This window comes from Lotus japonicus, chromosome 3 (genome assembly GCF_012489685.1).
Source record: "Lotus japonicus ecotype B-129 chromosome 3, LjGifu_v1.2".
NCBI lineage: Eukaryota > Viridiplantae > Streptophyta > Magnoliopsida > Fabales > Fabaceae > Lotus > Lotus japonicus.
Window position 1 is genome coordinate 36,708,856 of NC_080043.1, and position 16,541 is coordinate 36,725,396.

General features: G+C 35.3%; 2 protein-coding genes and 1 long non-coding RNA gene across 3 annotated transcripts; 2 read left to right on the forward strand and 1 right to left on the reverse strand.

Annotated features, from left to right (window-relative positions):
* Positions 1 to 1,239: 1,239 nt before the first annotated feature.
* LOC130709471 (uncharacterized) lies at positions 1,240 to 5,116 on the forward strand. The gene is made up of 3 exons (XR_009010007.1): positions 1,240 to 1,362; positions 1,555 to 1,739; positions 4,842 to 5,116. It is a non-coding gene; the product is annotated as an uncharacterized LOC130709471 (long non-coding RNA).
* Positions 5,117 to 5,454: 338 nt separating this feature from the next.
* LOC130709470 (vesicle-associated membrane protein 722-like) lies at positions 5,455 to 7,729 on the reverse strand. The gene is made up of 5 exons (XM_057558839.1): positions 7,241 to 7,729; positions 6,691 to 6,832; positions 6,462 to 6,582; positions 6,302 to 6,364; positions 5,455 to 5,841 (listed from the first exon to the last, which is right to left on the reverse strand). Exons 1-5 carry the CDS (start codon positions 7,428 to 7,430, stop codon positions 5,698 to 5,700), a joined length of 660 nt encoding a protein of 219 aa, XP_057414822.1. The 5' UTR covers positions 7,431 to 7,729; the 3' UTR covers positions 5,455 to 5,697.
* Positions 7,730 to 10,176: 2,447 nt separating this feature from the next.
* On the forward strand, positions 10,177 to 13,277 carry LOC130709472 (uncharacterized protein At4g13200, chloroplastic). Its single transcript, XM_057558840.1, has 3 exons — positions 10,177 to 10,468; positions 11,304 to 11,464; positions 12,831 to 13,277. The coding sequence occupies exons 1-3, from the start codon at positions 10,273 to 10,275 to the stop codon at positions 13,068 to 13,070; spliced, it is 597 nt and encodes a 198-aa protein (XP_057414823.1). The 5' UTR covers positions 10,177 to 10,272; the 3' UTR covers positions 13,071 to 13,277.
* The last annotated feature ends 3,264 nt before the right edge of the window (positions 13,278 to 16,541 follow it).

Genomic DNA, 16,541 nt, shown 5'->3' on the forward strand with positions numbered 1-16,541 from the left:
AGTTTTTAAAACTAAAAAACCAAAACAGCTAAAAGATGTTTTCAGTTTTTAGTTTTCAGATATCAGTTTTCTAAATGTTGGAAAACATGTCATTCAAACTGTTTTCTTCTTCTGAAAACTGATTTAAAAACTGAAAACTAGAACTGCAATCAAACAGGCCCTATGTTTTCGATTCTCACTACTGAAACTGAAATGAGAGCTGTGAAGACGACTAATATGTAAGTACCTTGTAAGCGATATGTGGCCCTGAAGGCATGCTCATACCTGTGACAGTTACTACAAGTGTTTTAAAACTCGACTCGAACCGGCCGGTCCGACCGGTTCGATCGAGACTCGGACACCTGACTGGTTCGAGTTGCATACTGGATCGGTTGTGCATTTAACCCAGTAAGATTCGGTTTGACTCGGCGAGTTTATGTAAAAATCGGTGACTCGGTCGGTTTTTGGTTGAACCGACGAGTCACAAAAAACTATGTTGTCTCTGCCTCTTAGAAGTTGGTATCCGCTTGCATCACCACCATGTCTTTTCCGGCGACAATTTTCTGGTCACCGACATCATCGCAGCATTTGTGGGGCGTTTAATCTAAATGAAGAGAAGGAACAATAACTTGTAGTTGCAGAAGGCAAGGCATCGACACATACAATAGAAAAATCATAGCTTGTGAGAGATGTGTAGTGCGGCTCTAATAGTCTGATGTTGGTGGTGAGTGGTAATGCTAATATCTAAAGAGAGAAATTAGGGTTTCTTGATTAAATGGGCCATGAGCCCAACACGTTTAAATGGATAACATTTTTACTGTCAAAATCACATGCTTGTTACCTCTTTATTATAAATAACCACAGTCCAATTAGAACAAATTATAGCAATTCAAAACGATTTTCAATGGAGAACTTTAATAGCATCCACAATTTCATTTTTCTGATTATGTAAATCCTGTGTTATTAGATTTAATTGTAGTGTAAGTGAGGGGAATGCATATATTCATGTAAATATTTCTCTTAATAATATCATGTCAATTTTTTTATTAAATATTTAACTATACACCGAGTCAAGCAATCCACTCAGTGACCCACTGGTCCGACCAGTGACTCATTGACTCAGTACCTCGACCGAGTCAATGACCGAGCCGAGTTTTAAAACACTGGTTACTAGAGTCTAAACTCACCCAAACTTTTACACATAACATTGGGCCTAGACAAAAGTATTTAATACAAGTTTAAGCCCAATACTTTCGAACAAAAAAAAATTGCTTCTCATTTTCACGCTACCTCACTCGTCTTCTCCATAATTCCGTGTTCATCAAAAACCGATCTGTGTGAAGCGTTCGGCTACTGATCAAATCTCAAGATCAAGTAAACCAGGTACCAATCCCTTCTTCACCTTCTCAAAACCCTAATTTTCATTCTCCTTCAATTTCGTTCTTCCCTTTGAAAATTTGAGGTTTTCAGAATCAGATAACTATCGTATGGCACATTGATTTTGCTGAATCGATGATGCTCGAGGTAATTTCTTTGTATTATTATTAATTTTGGGTTCTGTGATTGGAAAAGCAGAGAGTTTGCGGTTGTTTGAAAGTGAAATCAATGGCGTTCATGAAGGGGAAACCATTGGTTACCAAAGTGGCAGCGTTGGCGAGGTATGGGTTGCTTCCAGGGGCCATGGTGGCTGCTCTCGTGTACTCTCCACCTAATTCCTCATCTTTATCCACCAACCGCGCTTCCGCCGCCACCACCAACTAGTTAAGTGATTCTTTTGATTTGCATTTTGTGGTTTTATGCATGCTAGAATTGATTTTCTATGTGCTCTTAATTCACATTTCACGCACACACTGCATTGAGTACTTCGTGTTATTGTGCTGTGTTTCAAATTACATGTTGTGTTGGGTTTTTTTTTCTTGTTAAGTTTATTTAGTTATTTTTTTCTGTTTGGAGGGATGGGGGGGTTCAAACCAGAGAACAAGTCATTATTGGGAAGTTTTATTTTATGAGGGACATGGTTAACGTGACAAATTGGATTTGTTGTGTAAATTTTATGACCGCGCATTGGTAGTTTGGATAGGTAGGTTTATCTCCTTGATCAGCTGACCATTAATTTGTCAAGTTCTTTGTGAATTTATTTAGGATTTCATTAATAATGCTGCTGCTTTGTTTGTATTCTTCTTAAAGTTAGGTTTCCGGTCTTGTAGTAGCCTTCTTTAACAGTGTAGCGTAACACTAATAAGTTATGTTATGATGCATGTGAAATTACCATATTCAAATGCATAAATTTGCTTGCAAGTTGTATTTAGGGAATAATTCTGTCATTTCTGTGGTTTCTACAACTTTATGTGTTAAAATTAAAAATCAATTGTTTCTTTCTCTTATGTCTACTTTATTGTCTCTTCTCAATCGGCTTTTATGAATTGGAGCACATGCTTGTATGTTGGAAGGTTGCCAATGTTTAATCACGTTGTGTATGTTATGATAATAAAATGTGGGAGTAAGCATTGGGAATTCTTGACTGAAGGGAGAAAATTAAAGCGTTTTGAAACAGATCAACTAATAGGTCATTAAACATGAATGAATCTGTTGTGCAAGGGCTAAACAGGGATGTATTGGGTGGACTTTTACCAAACAAAATGTTTTGTTTTATAATTTTTCAAAGAATGTAAGAATCACAGGTTGTTGTGATATCTCTGATAGTGATGCTAGATCAATACTAAAACTAGAGCTAAACCTTGTATTAGTAGGCAGGTTAGCTGCAACTGCAAGAGTCAAATGATAACATCGAGCACACTTAAAATTCAGATATTTTCTGCAGAGTAAGTTACTTTCAAATGGTCTTTTCTAATTCTTTCTTTGGTCTCCTCCCTTTTGAATCATAGTGCCTACCATTTAATATACTTCTCTCATTTGAGCTTTCACTGGTCTTCTCACCTGACTAAACTATCACCATAGATGAGTATCCATAATCTCCTCCCCACTAAGTGCTATTCCATCTTTCTGTCACACACATTGGTCCTTGATCTTATATTTTCTTGTATGTCCTTGTTCATATGGCCATTCTAATCTATGTTTGAAAGTCTGGAGTATTGGATGACGTGAACCTGGGAGAAAACGTCCAAAGATCTTTTCAAAACAAAGTTAAGAAACTTATATCCGTTGATTATAAAGAACGAAGAGCCAAGTATAGGTATGACCCGTTGTTTAAGCAAAGCTAGAACCTGGGTATTAGGAATGGATGAAATCCCTACTTGTTGCTAAAAAGAATCTTAGTATATGGATGGGTAATTGATGCCGCAACCTAAACAGGAAGAGCTGGTTGATAAATTAGAATGAACACTACTGAAGGAAAGCGAATAACTCATAGTTTTGAAATAACCAAAGAGAATATGAATCTCATGAAGTGCTTTTATCGAATTCCGACCTCTGACTTGCTTTAGGAATAGCCTCGACCTTTTTTTTTCTAGTGATTTAAATTCAATATCATAATATTAAGTACATAAGGAGCTGTAAGAAAATAAGACTAAGTATTAATTAACTTTACAAATCCTCAACAATTTAAGAAATAAAATATAAATTACTAATAAAATTTGTAAAAATATTAATCAGATCTGTTAATAATAACTCCTAATTACATCTAGATTGAAGTCATGCTTAACTAACTTTTAATTTTGTATGCGAGACTTATATTTCAGCAACTTGACATTCCCTAATTAGTCGCCAACTTCAATCATAGTCAGCCAGCCTTAAAACTTGCATGTCTTGACTCTTGTCTTCTTTGGACCTTCACAAATTTGCCTCTTGTTGAATGCCTTGAAATAGCCCATACTTGAACCTTTTAGCCGTCGTTGTAACTGGTCCAATTGGCTCCTTGATGGGATCAATATGCATGCTATGTGTGCTAATCTTGGCCTTATCATTGGATAGCTTTAAGAATGGTGGTTAATTAAATGAGTATTGACATGCAGGCTAGTAGCTGCTTGAATTTCTACAATTGTTCTTTTTCAATCAAGATTTGTATGGTTATTTTATTTGTATGGTTATTTTAGACTTGGTTTAGACGTTTCAGCAGAACTCCTAATGGTCAATGTGGGGTACCATAGTTTTATAGCTATGGAGTGAGTCGTGACTTATGACAACCTGGCTTAACCGACTAAAATAAACCATCCTGCTATGACCTCAGGTTGATGTGACTCGACTCACATGACTTGCAGGTTAACTGCGTCAACATTTTTATTTCAGAAAAATAGGGATAAAGTGGACAAAACCCCTGCCCTTTCTCTGCCTTTCTAATCTGCTTTGCTCTGATAAATCCTTTCCTTCTTCCTTCAGTTTCTTTGTTCATTAACCATCGACTGTAGGCTGGTCCATCCTTTGACCTCCAACCTCCAGCAGTCAGTCAACCATCATGTGATTTGACTGGCTTGATCCTTGGTCCATTTGCCGCAGCTGCCTTCCATACTCTGGCACTGCGGGACCTCCAACGCTCCATGAATTATCACCTCATCACTCAGCATAATGTGTGATTCTTTGTTTCTCAACATGTATTTCTTTGCTAGCTTGCATGCTTTTGCTTTGGTAGTATAGTGACTCTTGAAGACACCATTGTAATATCAGCTGTCAAAATTAAGTCCCCTGTCTTTCTTAGTTGCATATCTTTTCATATATGTGCTTGCCCATTATCGGAAACAATTGCCTTTAAGTTTCACTTAGTGACTTGGAGAGCATCCCATCAATATGTGCTTGGTAAAATATTTTAATATTAAAGTGAATTTGGGCATTCCTACTCTCTTGTAACTTGAGAGCTTGAAATAACTTTGTCCTAACAGGCTAACAGTTTAATTTTTCTAATGGAACAGGGGCTATGGTTTGCTCGTCGATGCAAGTCAGCAATATGTGGCTCATGTGACTCCTTTGATGAAGTATGTTCTGTAATAAAGTGAGTGACTAGATTTCTTTAGAAATTTTTAGATTGGGATTGTTGTGGGAAGAATATCGCCAATCTGGATTCTGTGCAGTTAAATATTTTCAAGAGCATCGCTGAAATTACTACCGATTCACTTAGCCCCATGTATTATCAATTGTGGGAGGCCATTTTGAATAATGTGTGGCGTTTGATCCCTTCCTTTTCCTATTTGAGATGTCTCCCACAGTCGACCTAAAGGTAAAGCACAAAATGTAGGCATTTTCTGAAATATCTCAATTTTATTCAAGTGATTTACTTATGGGGGGCAGCTCTACTATGAGAATGAATATTTTTCCCTGAACTGCTTGCTTGAAAAATAAACCTCGTCTCCTCATTATCATTTATTTAAAACATTTCAACCAAACACCTTTTCATATATTTTGCTTGATTTGCTTTTTTATAATTTAAACAAATTGGTTTTTGCCTTTGGAAACTATGGTACCAAAACGTGCCTATATGTATAAGAAAACTATTTCAAAGAAAAATTATTGAGAGACAGAGAAGAGTGCCAAATGAAATTGAACATGCTATACAATTCTTTAAATGAAACAATCCAGAGTTTGTGAAGAAACCATAGAAATGAAAAACGGTGAAGTACAACGATATCCACATTCCCTTCCTAACACCCTAATTTCCGTCCTTGCATATTCTAGATGAAGCCATGAATGTGTAACAAACAAATATATGGTGTTTATTCTATGCAAATATATATTACAAAAAAATCCCTTGTAGTGAAAATTATAGTCTTCTCAACTATTGAAACCGTTGCACACAGAAAGCACAATAATGAGAATCAAGGCAATTATGATAGCAAGAATTATTAGCTTGATCTTCATGTTCTGATACCACATTTTTCTCCTTAACTGGGTTCCTTGTTGCCTGAAATCCTGTGCCTGCAAAGCCATACCAATTGTGAGTTGGCATTACAATTACAGCACTTAAACATTTTTTCAAGACCAAATATTCTACTGAGAGAAAACCAAGTTTTAATTATGATAATACGTGATAACAAATCAGCTCAATGCCCAAAGTTAGTTAAAATGAAAAATGTTGAAAAATACTTCTTCTACTCAGAAGTTAAATTTTGAAAATGTGCATTAAATTCTATACAAATCGTGAAATCAAACATGCTAATGGCCACATAGAACCGAAGAATCCAAATTTTGAGTAAGTTGTGGGGAGAAATTCCTGATTAGAACTACTGTGGTTTTCACAGCATATGGCATAATCAACCGAAGATATAAATGCAAAATCTTCTCATTTATTATTTCCTCCTTTAATTTTCCAAAAAAAAAAAATACTGCTTGTTTTGCTGCTTGTGTCAAAAGTGAAAATGATAAAAGCATATCCAACCTGAGAGCGAAGGTTCTCAGTTTTCTCCTCCAAAACATCAATTTTCACTCCCCGATCAAGAACCTGCAAATGAAACATCACAAATTTACTGTTACCTCTGAGGCTCTGACAAGAGTGAGAGAGTAACATTTTTGAGAAATAAAGTAATGCTATAATATACCTTTTCAATATTTTCCATCATAACTTCTTTGACTTCAGAAACTTGAGCTTTCACTTTAGCAAGTTTGTTAACCTCCTCTGGATGCTCCACACAGTACTGCATTTGCTCCTTCAGCTTTGGCCTAAAGCATATATATAAAAAATGAAAATTTGATGCTACTTCAATCTATGATAAAAATAGTAGAGAGTAACATATGTTGTTTTATGTAGCAAGGTTTATAGATAAGTACCCAAATTCTTTGTTAAGACTTTTTGCAGCTGCTGTTGAAGCTCTTCCTCCTGCATATTTTTTAGTAAAATCCTCCTTGATACGTTCAAGAAAGGCCATTGGAATCTGTTGACCAAAGGACTCCACTGCCACCACGCAGTAAGCTACAAATTAATAGAACAAGTCAGCCCAACTAATCATGGAACAAGTTCAACAGGAAAAGGAAAGCATTATGTAAGAATTAAAATCATAACTTTTTTAGTGCATATTTCATGTTTGAATTGGGTACTTATTGCTTTTTGGGTTTGATTTAGGGTAGACATCATTATTTGGCTCTATTTCTTTAAGGGTATGCTTGGTTTGGCGTTGGTTAAAACACAAACGGTATAACAGAGATACTAGAATTTGACATGTTAAGTTCAACGTCCATTGGAGAATTAGTCATATTTTGCCACGTTGAGCTCAACGAAAATCATAACTAACTCATTAATATAAAGTTCTGGCGATTGCGAACGAAAAGAAAAGGTGTGAAGAAACTAAGAGGAGAGGTGAAGAAGAGAAGAGATTAATACTGAATCCATTGTCAACGAGGTAACTGAAGGTGTGTCCATCACAGTTATAAGTGAACTTCTTGTTGGAGGCAGGGAGCTTTTGGAGGCACTGCAAAGCTATGCTGGTGAAGTTCCCGTTGAAGTCTGTGTACTCCGCCAGGATCAACGTCCCGCGCGCCACGAAGCTGTAGATCAAAGATTGCTGCCCCATCAATCAACAGATTCAGGCAAGGAGAGAATATAATTATTATTATGAAGTAAGGGTGAGTTGGTTTGATTTGTTGCAGAGACAAGGAAATTAAGGCAGTTAAGGGTGAGTTGGTTTAATTTGTTGCAGCACAGAGAACAGGAAAGGTAGTTAATTCTGTTGTTGTTATTGCTGAGAAAATGGAGAATGAATGAATGAGAGAAGGACGAAGTTGGTTGCCTGTCAAATTTGGAGGCTTTAAGAACGAGTAGAAACAGGAAAGGTCAGCGTTATATACTAATAGGACATAGAAGAACAAGAAAGAGTTGCTTAATTCTAGAAGTGCTTTGTTATTTATTTATCATCTGAAGAAATGAAGAATAGGTTTTATGATCATTTTTAATAATGATTGACTCATTATAATATTGTGTCAGCTTAGCGTGTTTTTAATTTTATTTTGGAGAGAAATTTCCATCATAGAGAGAGAGGCGCGCGGCTTGGAATGGAACACGATAGTTTTAATTAAATTTGAACTATTATAAGGTTTGAATATGTTTGTAGTTTGGCTATGTTATGTTTGACACACATAGCTGATAAGGTAGCTGAAAGCTGAAATAGCTGATAGCTAAAAAACTAGTTGAAAGCTGAAAGCTGATAAGCTAGCTGAAAGTTGATAGTTAAAAGCTGAAAAACTACGTAATTGGAATAAAAGTGTTTGGTAAAACTAGCTATTGAACAAACTGAAATTGTAAAATGACATATAAAAGGACATATTTGTATAATTTCTTTTTATATTTAACAAATTCTTTATTTTCACATTAATACTTATATGTTATTAATATTAAAATTATTATTGAATATTTTAATTTCACTCAAGTTATTTATCATCTTAAAAACATAATATTAATTTTTACTTATTTAATATTCTATATTTTTATTAAATTAAATAGAATAAAACAAATAATTTGTAATTTATAATATAAAATTATTTATTTTATTTCAAAGTAGTAATTATTTGTGTGCGGAAACAATATGCATATATATGAGACAAGTGTAATAACTGATAAGTAAATAGGTTTAGTAAAAGATGTAAAACTAAAGGTGAGATTTTAATAAAATAATAAGGATAAATATGAGAATATTATTAATAAGTTATAAGCTACCTGAGATAGCTTATAGCTTAAAGCTACTACAATAAGTTCCTTCACCAAACACTTTTATAGAGCTTTAAGTTAGTCAAATAAGCTTTAAGCTAGTCAAATAAGCTATAAGCTAGCTGAAATGACATGTCAAACATAACCAAATTGTAGTTCCTGCAATATATTTATTTTCAGCTTTTAGTCCCTCTGAAATCTAAATTTCCATATTTAGTCTATAGAGTTACGGGGAAATTGTTAAGTGCATGTATAGTTTTCGGTTCATAACAACATTTGGTACTTTGTGAATCAAGATTACGATTTGCAGTGCACATTCATCCAACCGAATTGATTTATTAAATTGGACGAATGTGCTTTTACATGAGTCACATTATAAATAATTGATGCGGAAACTGACTAGGAAGGTGACATAGATTTCCATACTTAAATATGTTTTTGTCCTTGTAAATACATGAAATTACTGCTTTTAGTCATTTGTAAAATTGTTTTATCGTTTTTCATCCCTAAAAATCCAAATTGGCGAATTTAGACCCTCTTGATAATTTGTTGGGGGTTGCTACCAATACCTCAATACATACCTCATATCAATAATAATTTCTTAAAATGTCATATATTTCATTGTTCATTAGTATCTAAAATTTGATACACATTTTCGCTATTTACATACTAGGAATTAAAATCTAGTTGTCACAATCAGGGTCACGACAAGACGACTATAAAAAAAGGTAAAATCTGAGGAGTAATCCCAATATTTATTTACATGGAAAACTCATAAGAAGTGATCTTTGGAATGATATTGATTCTGAGAGTCAAATATGCATAAGAAAGATAGTAGCACCCTATAATGTATATTTTATAAAAATAATTACCTTTAATTAATTGTGAAAAATAAATTAGCTTTCTAAATATTTATTGTACCTAAAAAATTCTTTTATTATTAGATTATTATGCGTTTTTGCAGAACTTTAGCACTTAGTTTCCTTGTTTTTTTATAGGCAAATGTTAGTTGTTAGTAATGTTAGTAAATTATTCATCCTCAAGGTTCGAACCTTGGACCCTTCACCCTTCATCCCACTCAACCCTTATGACTCTAGCTCTTACCACTTGAGCTATCCTTTGGGGACACTTAGTTTCCTTGTAATTTCTTTATGTCATGTTAGGAGACAAGTGTTGCACAAATTTTAGCATCCATAGCATGTAGTTCCCCTCGGGTGTATAGTGGGATGATCCTTACTCTTGTCCATTCTCTTTTGGTTGACTCTTCCTTTTCTTACAACGGTTTTTCGAGTAGTGTTTGTGTTGTTGACCAATTAAAACTCGGCTTACTCATTAATTAGGTGTGATTATTTCTCGAACTATAATTTTTCAATCCACGTGTTATAATCTGATTGGACAAGAGTAAAAACTGAACATATATATGGAAGTCTACATAAGTTTTGTCCTATTAAAATACCCATAGTTTATCTAAAATAAATATTTTCAAATAAAATTCAACTGATTTTTTTTTTAACTTGATCATTTATTTAGTGTTAGTAGTTTTTTGTTGTTGTTGTTGAGATTTCTAGTTTATTTTTATTTTGCTAGCTCAGATCTTTTGGACAAGTACATATTGTGGGGGTTGAGTAGTTGACAACAAAACAGGGACAGAGCAAAGAGAAAGAAAGTGTGTGTGTATTCTATTCTGTTTCATTTCAGTTTCGGAGGAGAAAATGAACACTACACTTTCCCCTTCAGCATCTACCACATGCTTTTCTTCTCCCAAAACCTTTGCTTCTTCTTCTCCCTCCAAAATCACCGTTCCTTGTTCTTCCAAGTCTACCCGCATTGAACTTCACTGCAAAAGGGGTTCTCAGTACGCCGGAGTTCGCTGCAACTGTAGTTTCCGCCCTGGTGGTCCTGGCTCTGGTACAAGATTAATTTTTTTGTTCTTTAAGGTTTTTTTTCCTATGTGTCTCTTGCTGCCACTAATTATGTGTTATTGGGTTGCATGAAGATGGTTTATAATTATATCATCAAGTTCTGGGTTCATGGGTTGCTGTTGTTTGAATTTCTTTTTCATCCTTACTGTTGCAGCTTCTAGTTCTGCAATTGTTACAGGGTTGTTGTTCTTTTTTTATTCATTAATTTATCCATTTTTTGGGGTATCGGGGGATTCGATTATTTCACATTGCTGAATCGTATGGTTTAATTTTCATTTAGCTTTACTCATTTCCTAATGGTAAAATGGATTTTCTCAATGTTTAATGGTAAAAAAAAGGGCAAACCTGGGCTGGTGCTATAACGCTCACGCTATGCACGAGGTCCAGGCAGGGGCTAGACCTGTTTTGTGGATCTAATGCTGGCACCCTTACTTTGCATTTTTGTAAGAGACTGATTCCACGACTCGAGCCTGTAATTGCAAAATCACATAGCAGCAAGCCAGCAACCTTACAGTTGCTACGAGTCTAACTGTCAATGTTTAATGGTAAACTCGATTTATTTTGTCCGGTTAAAAGTGGTTGTTTGAACCCGTAGGTTGAAAGTTCGATTCTTAGCCGTCGCACTCTTGGGAGGCCTTTGGCCTTCACTGCACCTGGGTTGGATTTGCGAGAGCAACTTCATACACAAAAAAATTAGTTTACGGGGACCAAATTAGTCCAATTAAAACATTCTATCCCCAGATTTTTTGTTTTTGGGTGTTTGACTATGTGCTTCTTTTATTAGATTTTTTTTGAACTAAATAAGTAATTGGATCATGCAGGTGATGGTGATAGCAGCAGCAGAACTGTTCTGGATGCATTTTTCTTGGGAAAAGCTGTAGCTGAAGCACTCAATGAGCGCATTGAGTCCACAGTTGGTGAGTTTTTGAGCACAGTTGGAAGGCTGCAAGCTGAACAACAGAAGCAAGTGCAGGACTTTCAGGTAAGGAGCAGTTTATCATGTAAAGCAGCACTCTACAATCTGTTGTCTCATGTGGGTTTGCTTCAGGACCACATAAACAATATTGTTTCCCAGTATGCGATATCTAATTCTGTTATCTGAATAACTGTACTCTGCTTAAAGATTTTATCTGGAACTGTATTTCATTACTAGCTGTCTTTTGAATGTGGTAGTTTGTCATTTAGACTATAGTTAAGCCCTCTAGCAGTTGGTATAGGCTATATACTTCTCATTTAAAAATGGCATCACAGATAATGGGGGGTTTTTGAATAATCTGAATAAAAATGCTCTGAATTCCATTAGTTACGAACAAAACTTAGTCTACAATCAGTTTCGTATTTGAAGAAGGTACAGTAGCCTATCCAATTTAAAATCCAGGAATAATCCCCCCCCCCCTCCCCTTGAAAGACAGACTGTTGGGCTATAAATTTAGAGTGATTTTGAAGCCTAAAAGTTAAATGGTAGTAGTGGTCTTATGACATTTGATAAAATACAGTACTTACTGAAATTGGGGAAATGAGTTGGAAAGTGGGAACCGATTGAGATGCTACAATACGTTGAGTTTAGTACTCTGAAATGGCCTAATTGCATGTTTGGATCATCTTTTTTTTTCTGCATAATCAATTATGGCACCTGGAAGATACTTACATAAGCTACTCCTGCCAATTGATTTTGACTCTAGAATCAATTGTTGAAGGATTTCCAAACATGCTATAAGAGGCTGTACAGCACAACTATATTCCTTGAAAATGAAAAGATAACTAAAGAATATGGCCTAACTTACTTACATAGGGAATGAAAAGCTATCTTTTTTCCTTTCTTCAATTGATAAGCAATGTTTATTGTCCTGTTTGTCTAACTGTCAGTTGTAGTCAAAAGTAACAATTGATTAAAATGCAAGTTTTTAAATAGTTGAATATTGGAGGTTGGAAATTACGATAGTGGAATTCTGGAGTGTAGGGGGCTTCATCATATTATCTAAAAGGAAATCATGGATATGGGATGGAGAGGAGTGGATTTTTATGGGGAACCAATGCCCAATGCTTCAAACATGATGTCTGATAAGTTTTGATTGCTGATCAAGAACAAAAAAATATATGTTAAATAGCTTATGCATGGAAGTTGCCGGTCCATAAGTTGGAACTGAATAGAACTTTGAATCCATGGGAGTTATCAATTGGTTTTAGAAATAACTTAAAGTTAGGAACATTTGTAAAATTCTCAATTTGAAGTTGATCAACTTTTTTGTATCCTACTTTTTACTTTCTAACTGTCTGGGTCATTGTTGATGTATTAGATTAGATGCTTGTCTTTTACCTTTTGGAGAATATAATGCATGCATATGCAGGAAGAAGTGTTGGACAGAGCCAAAAAGGCAAAGGAAAAAGCGGCGCGTGAAGCTATGGAGGCACAAGGACTCATTTCCAAGTCTGCAGCTGAGACAAAAGTTGCGGATTCACCTTCTTCAAGAACTTCAAATTCTGCAACAGATCCAGTTATCTCGGTCCAGATTACTGATGCATCCGAAACATACACAGAACCTACCATAAAGGAGGATCCCGCTTTAAGTTCATCAGATGATGAATGATTTATACGTGTATATTTTACTTTAACTTTTGACTGATATATACTGAATAGTCTGAATGTGCTTAGTGCCTTATGTTTATCCAATCTAAATAAGTCATCAAGTTCAATAGACAATTCATGACCTTTTTTAAAATTCTATCCTTTCTGGGGGATTTTTTGTCAAGAGTTAAATGAATTTAAATTCTCCATTGGATTGTCTTTGTTTCTTCCTTTCATGTAACAAAATTTGGTTGGTCTTGGTATGCATTTCGAAGTATCTTTAACACTTACCACGTCTATTACAGGGTTAAAATGTGTCTACCTTAATGATCAGTCTCCAAAAGTTGATATTTGAGTTAAAAAGATTTGTGAACAGCTTGTTGCTGACATGTACTCGACCTTTAGACTTTGTTTCCTAAAGGACCAAATTAGCAAGGCACTTTCAAGAAATTTTTAACCATTTCTTGTGGTCCTTTTGAACACCGCCTCTTCAATACGGGTGTCAGGTGACACTAGTAGTGGTGGAGATTGTTGGATGGCGACAATGAAACATTATGTAGGGTAGTGGTTGCGGGCATGGTAATGACACTGGTGAAGGGTGTTAGATAGTGGCAGCGGTCAAAGGTTAACTGGTAAGGCAGATGTGGAGGGAGTGACACGGCAGCGGTGCGGTAATGTAGGATTCAAGGTGTTGGTGGTGATAGAGGATGTCATGCATCGATAGAATGTTATAAGCAATGATGGTGGTCTAGGGTGTTAGAGGTGGCTGAAGTAGTATGAGCTGTTAAAGTGGAAGTGGTGTAAGGTGTCGAGTGGTGGTAATGATGGAGGGAGTTGAGCGCTAGCAATGTTGATGAGTACCTAGTGGCGGTAGTCGGTAGAGGTAACCATAGGATTTTTTATGGCAGTGGTGGATGCAAAAATAGGAGATTTACGCATTGTTTAGTTGGAGGAGAACGGAGGGGAGGGGAGGGGAGTGATTTTTAAAATTTAATTTTGTTTGGTTCAAACTTTAGGAGGGGAGGGGAGGGAAATGGGGGAGCAAAATCCCTCCAACCTCAATTTTTTGTTCCCCCAAAAGTGGGGGAATTAGGAAGGGAAATAAATTTTGGACAAAAATAACCCTACACAAATCTAAAAATTCCAATTTTTTATCTCAGGGTTTCCTTTCTTTCTTCATACCAACCGTCGGCCCCAGCATGCTTGGAATCTATTTTGATTTCGCTGCATCTGTGTGTGATTGTGTGATTTCACTTTAGGTTCTTTGTTTTGTTCATGTTAGTTCTTAGCCTGTATCTTTTCTCTTCTATATTGAGTTGAAGTACCCCTTGTACTTCTATTCAATATAATTCTTATTGCCTATAAAAATAAAAGATATTGTTTTAATCTCGGCTTAATTGCACTTTTGGTCCCTCACGTTTGCCTTTTGTGTGGTTATCGTCCTTAAAGTAATAAAATTGCAAAAAACGTCCCTCACTTTGTCAAACGACAGCACTTTTGGTCCCCCATCCATATTCCGTCAAAATTTTAACGGTTTTTTCAGAAACAAAAAATGAAAATGAAATTAAAACCCTTATTTTCCTCAATCATCTTCATCTTCATCTCTTTCTTCATCATAATCTTCGCCGAATTTCTTCTCCCAAAATCTTATCTTCTCCCCCAAAAACCTATTTTGTTATCTTCTCCTATGTCCCACCACCCGAAACCCCAACCCAAACCCCTACCCAAACCCCATTAAACCCTTTCCCAAATTTGGAGAAGACGAAGCAATGGGCCAACAGATTCAGATCCCAACTGGTCCTGAGTTATTGCCTGTATCACTATTTGAATGAAATTATTACCCTTTCTCTTTATCTGCATTGATTATATATCTGAAATTTGTGATTGCAACTCAATGGATGTTTCCCCATCAATCGTTAAAACTTCTCTGTTCCACAAGTTGGATTTGTTTTTTTTTTTCTTTTTATTTATATATGGGTTTCTTTGTTTTGTTCCTTTCAACTTCCATTTCTGCAAATTAAAATTGTTTCTTGTGTCTTTGTTTATGTTGATTTCCAGTTTTGCATATCTGGGTCATCTTGAAAAGAATTCCCTTTTGAATTTCGGTTTCTCTGGCTCTCAGTGGGGAAGGGAAAGCTATTCATGCATAAAGATTAAAGAGGGAGAATGGTGTTGGTGATTAAGGGTTTACTATGTTGTAGGAAGTTTTAGAGATTGAGGGAAGGGTGGTTTAAAGGAGATGGCTGCGGTTTTTATTTTCTGGGTTTGAGAAAGGAAGGTTATGAAGAAGATGAAGAATTTTTGGAAAACCTGACAACGTTAATTTTTTTTACGGAAACTGTTAAAATTTAGACGGAAAATGGATGAGGGACCAAAAGTGCTGTCGTTTGACAAAGTGAGGGACGATTTTTGCAATTTTATTACTTTAAGGACAATAATCGCACAAAGGGTAAACATGAGGGACCAAAAGTGCAATTAAGTCTTTAATCTCAGAAGAAAACCTATGCATCTCTTGTTTCATTTGAAAAAAGGTGGATGTGATTCTAGAAGATTACGAGGCATATTGGCCAAATTTCCTTATGAAAATTTTGATCTTGCCTCAAATTCCTCTCAAGTCTATTCCTTTCCCTAATTAAGAAAGACATAATTAGGAACTAGGATGAATGCTAGATGAGGCAGAAGGTTGAAATCTGTGGTCTGAACCTTGAAGTTCGTGGGTGGGCTAAGAATATAATTTAATTCAGTGGATTATATTCAAGTAAATATATAAAAGGGTATAAAAGAAATTTTAATTATAAAATCTCTTCCCCACATGAACCAAATAAAAATAAGTTATTTTCCCTCCCCTCCCTTCCTATGAACCAAACGTAATAAGTATTAAAATCCCTTCCCTCCCTTTCCCTCCCCTCCCCTCCTTTAAACCAAACAATATGTTAGGAAAATTGTGGGAATAAAGATGTGACATGTTTTAAAATTTAAATTCAAAATTACAAAGCCTATGACTATGTTTGGCATGTTTAGCTGATAAGCTAGCTCAAAGCTGAAAAGCTAGCTGAAAGCTTATAAGCTAGCTGATAGTTGAAAGCTTATAAGCTAGCTGAAAGCTGATAGTTGAAAGCTGAAAAGCTACGTGATTGAAACAAAAGTGTTTGGTAGAACTAGCTGTTAAACAAGCTGAAATTGTAAAATGACATAAAAGGACATACTTGTATAATTATTTTTATATTTAACATTACTTTATTTTCACATTAATACCAATATGATATTAATATTAAAATTATTATCACTTTAAATATTTTTATTAGCTACAGTTATATATCATCTTAAAAATATAATTTTTATTTTTATTAATATAATATTTATAATACTTGTGGTGCGCAGCGGTGTGGCGGGAATGGTGGCGGAAACTGCATACGTAAGTGTGAGGGAAAAATAAGTTTAGTGTTTTTATAAATATATAAGGGTAATGGTAGAATTTTAATAAAATAATAAG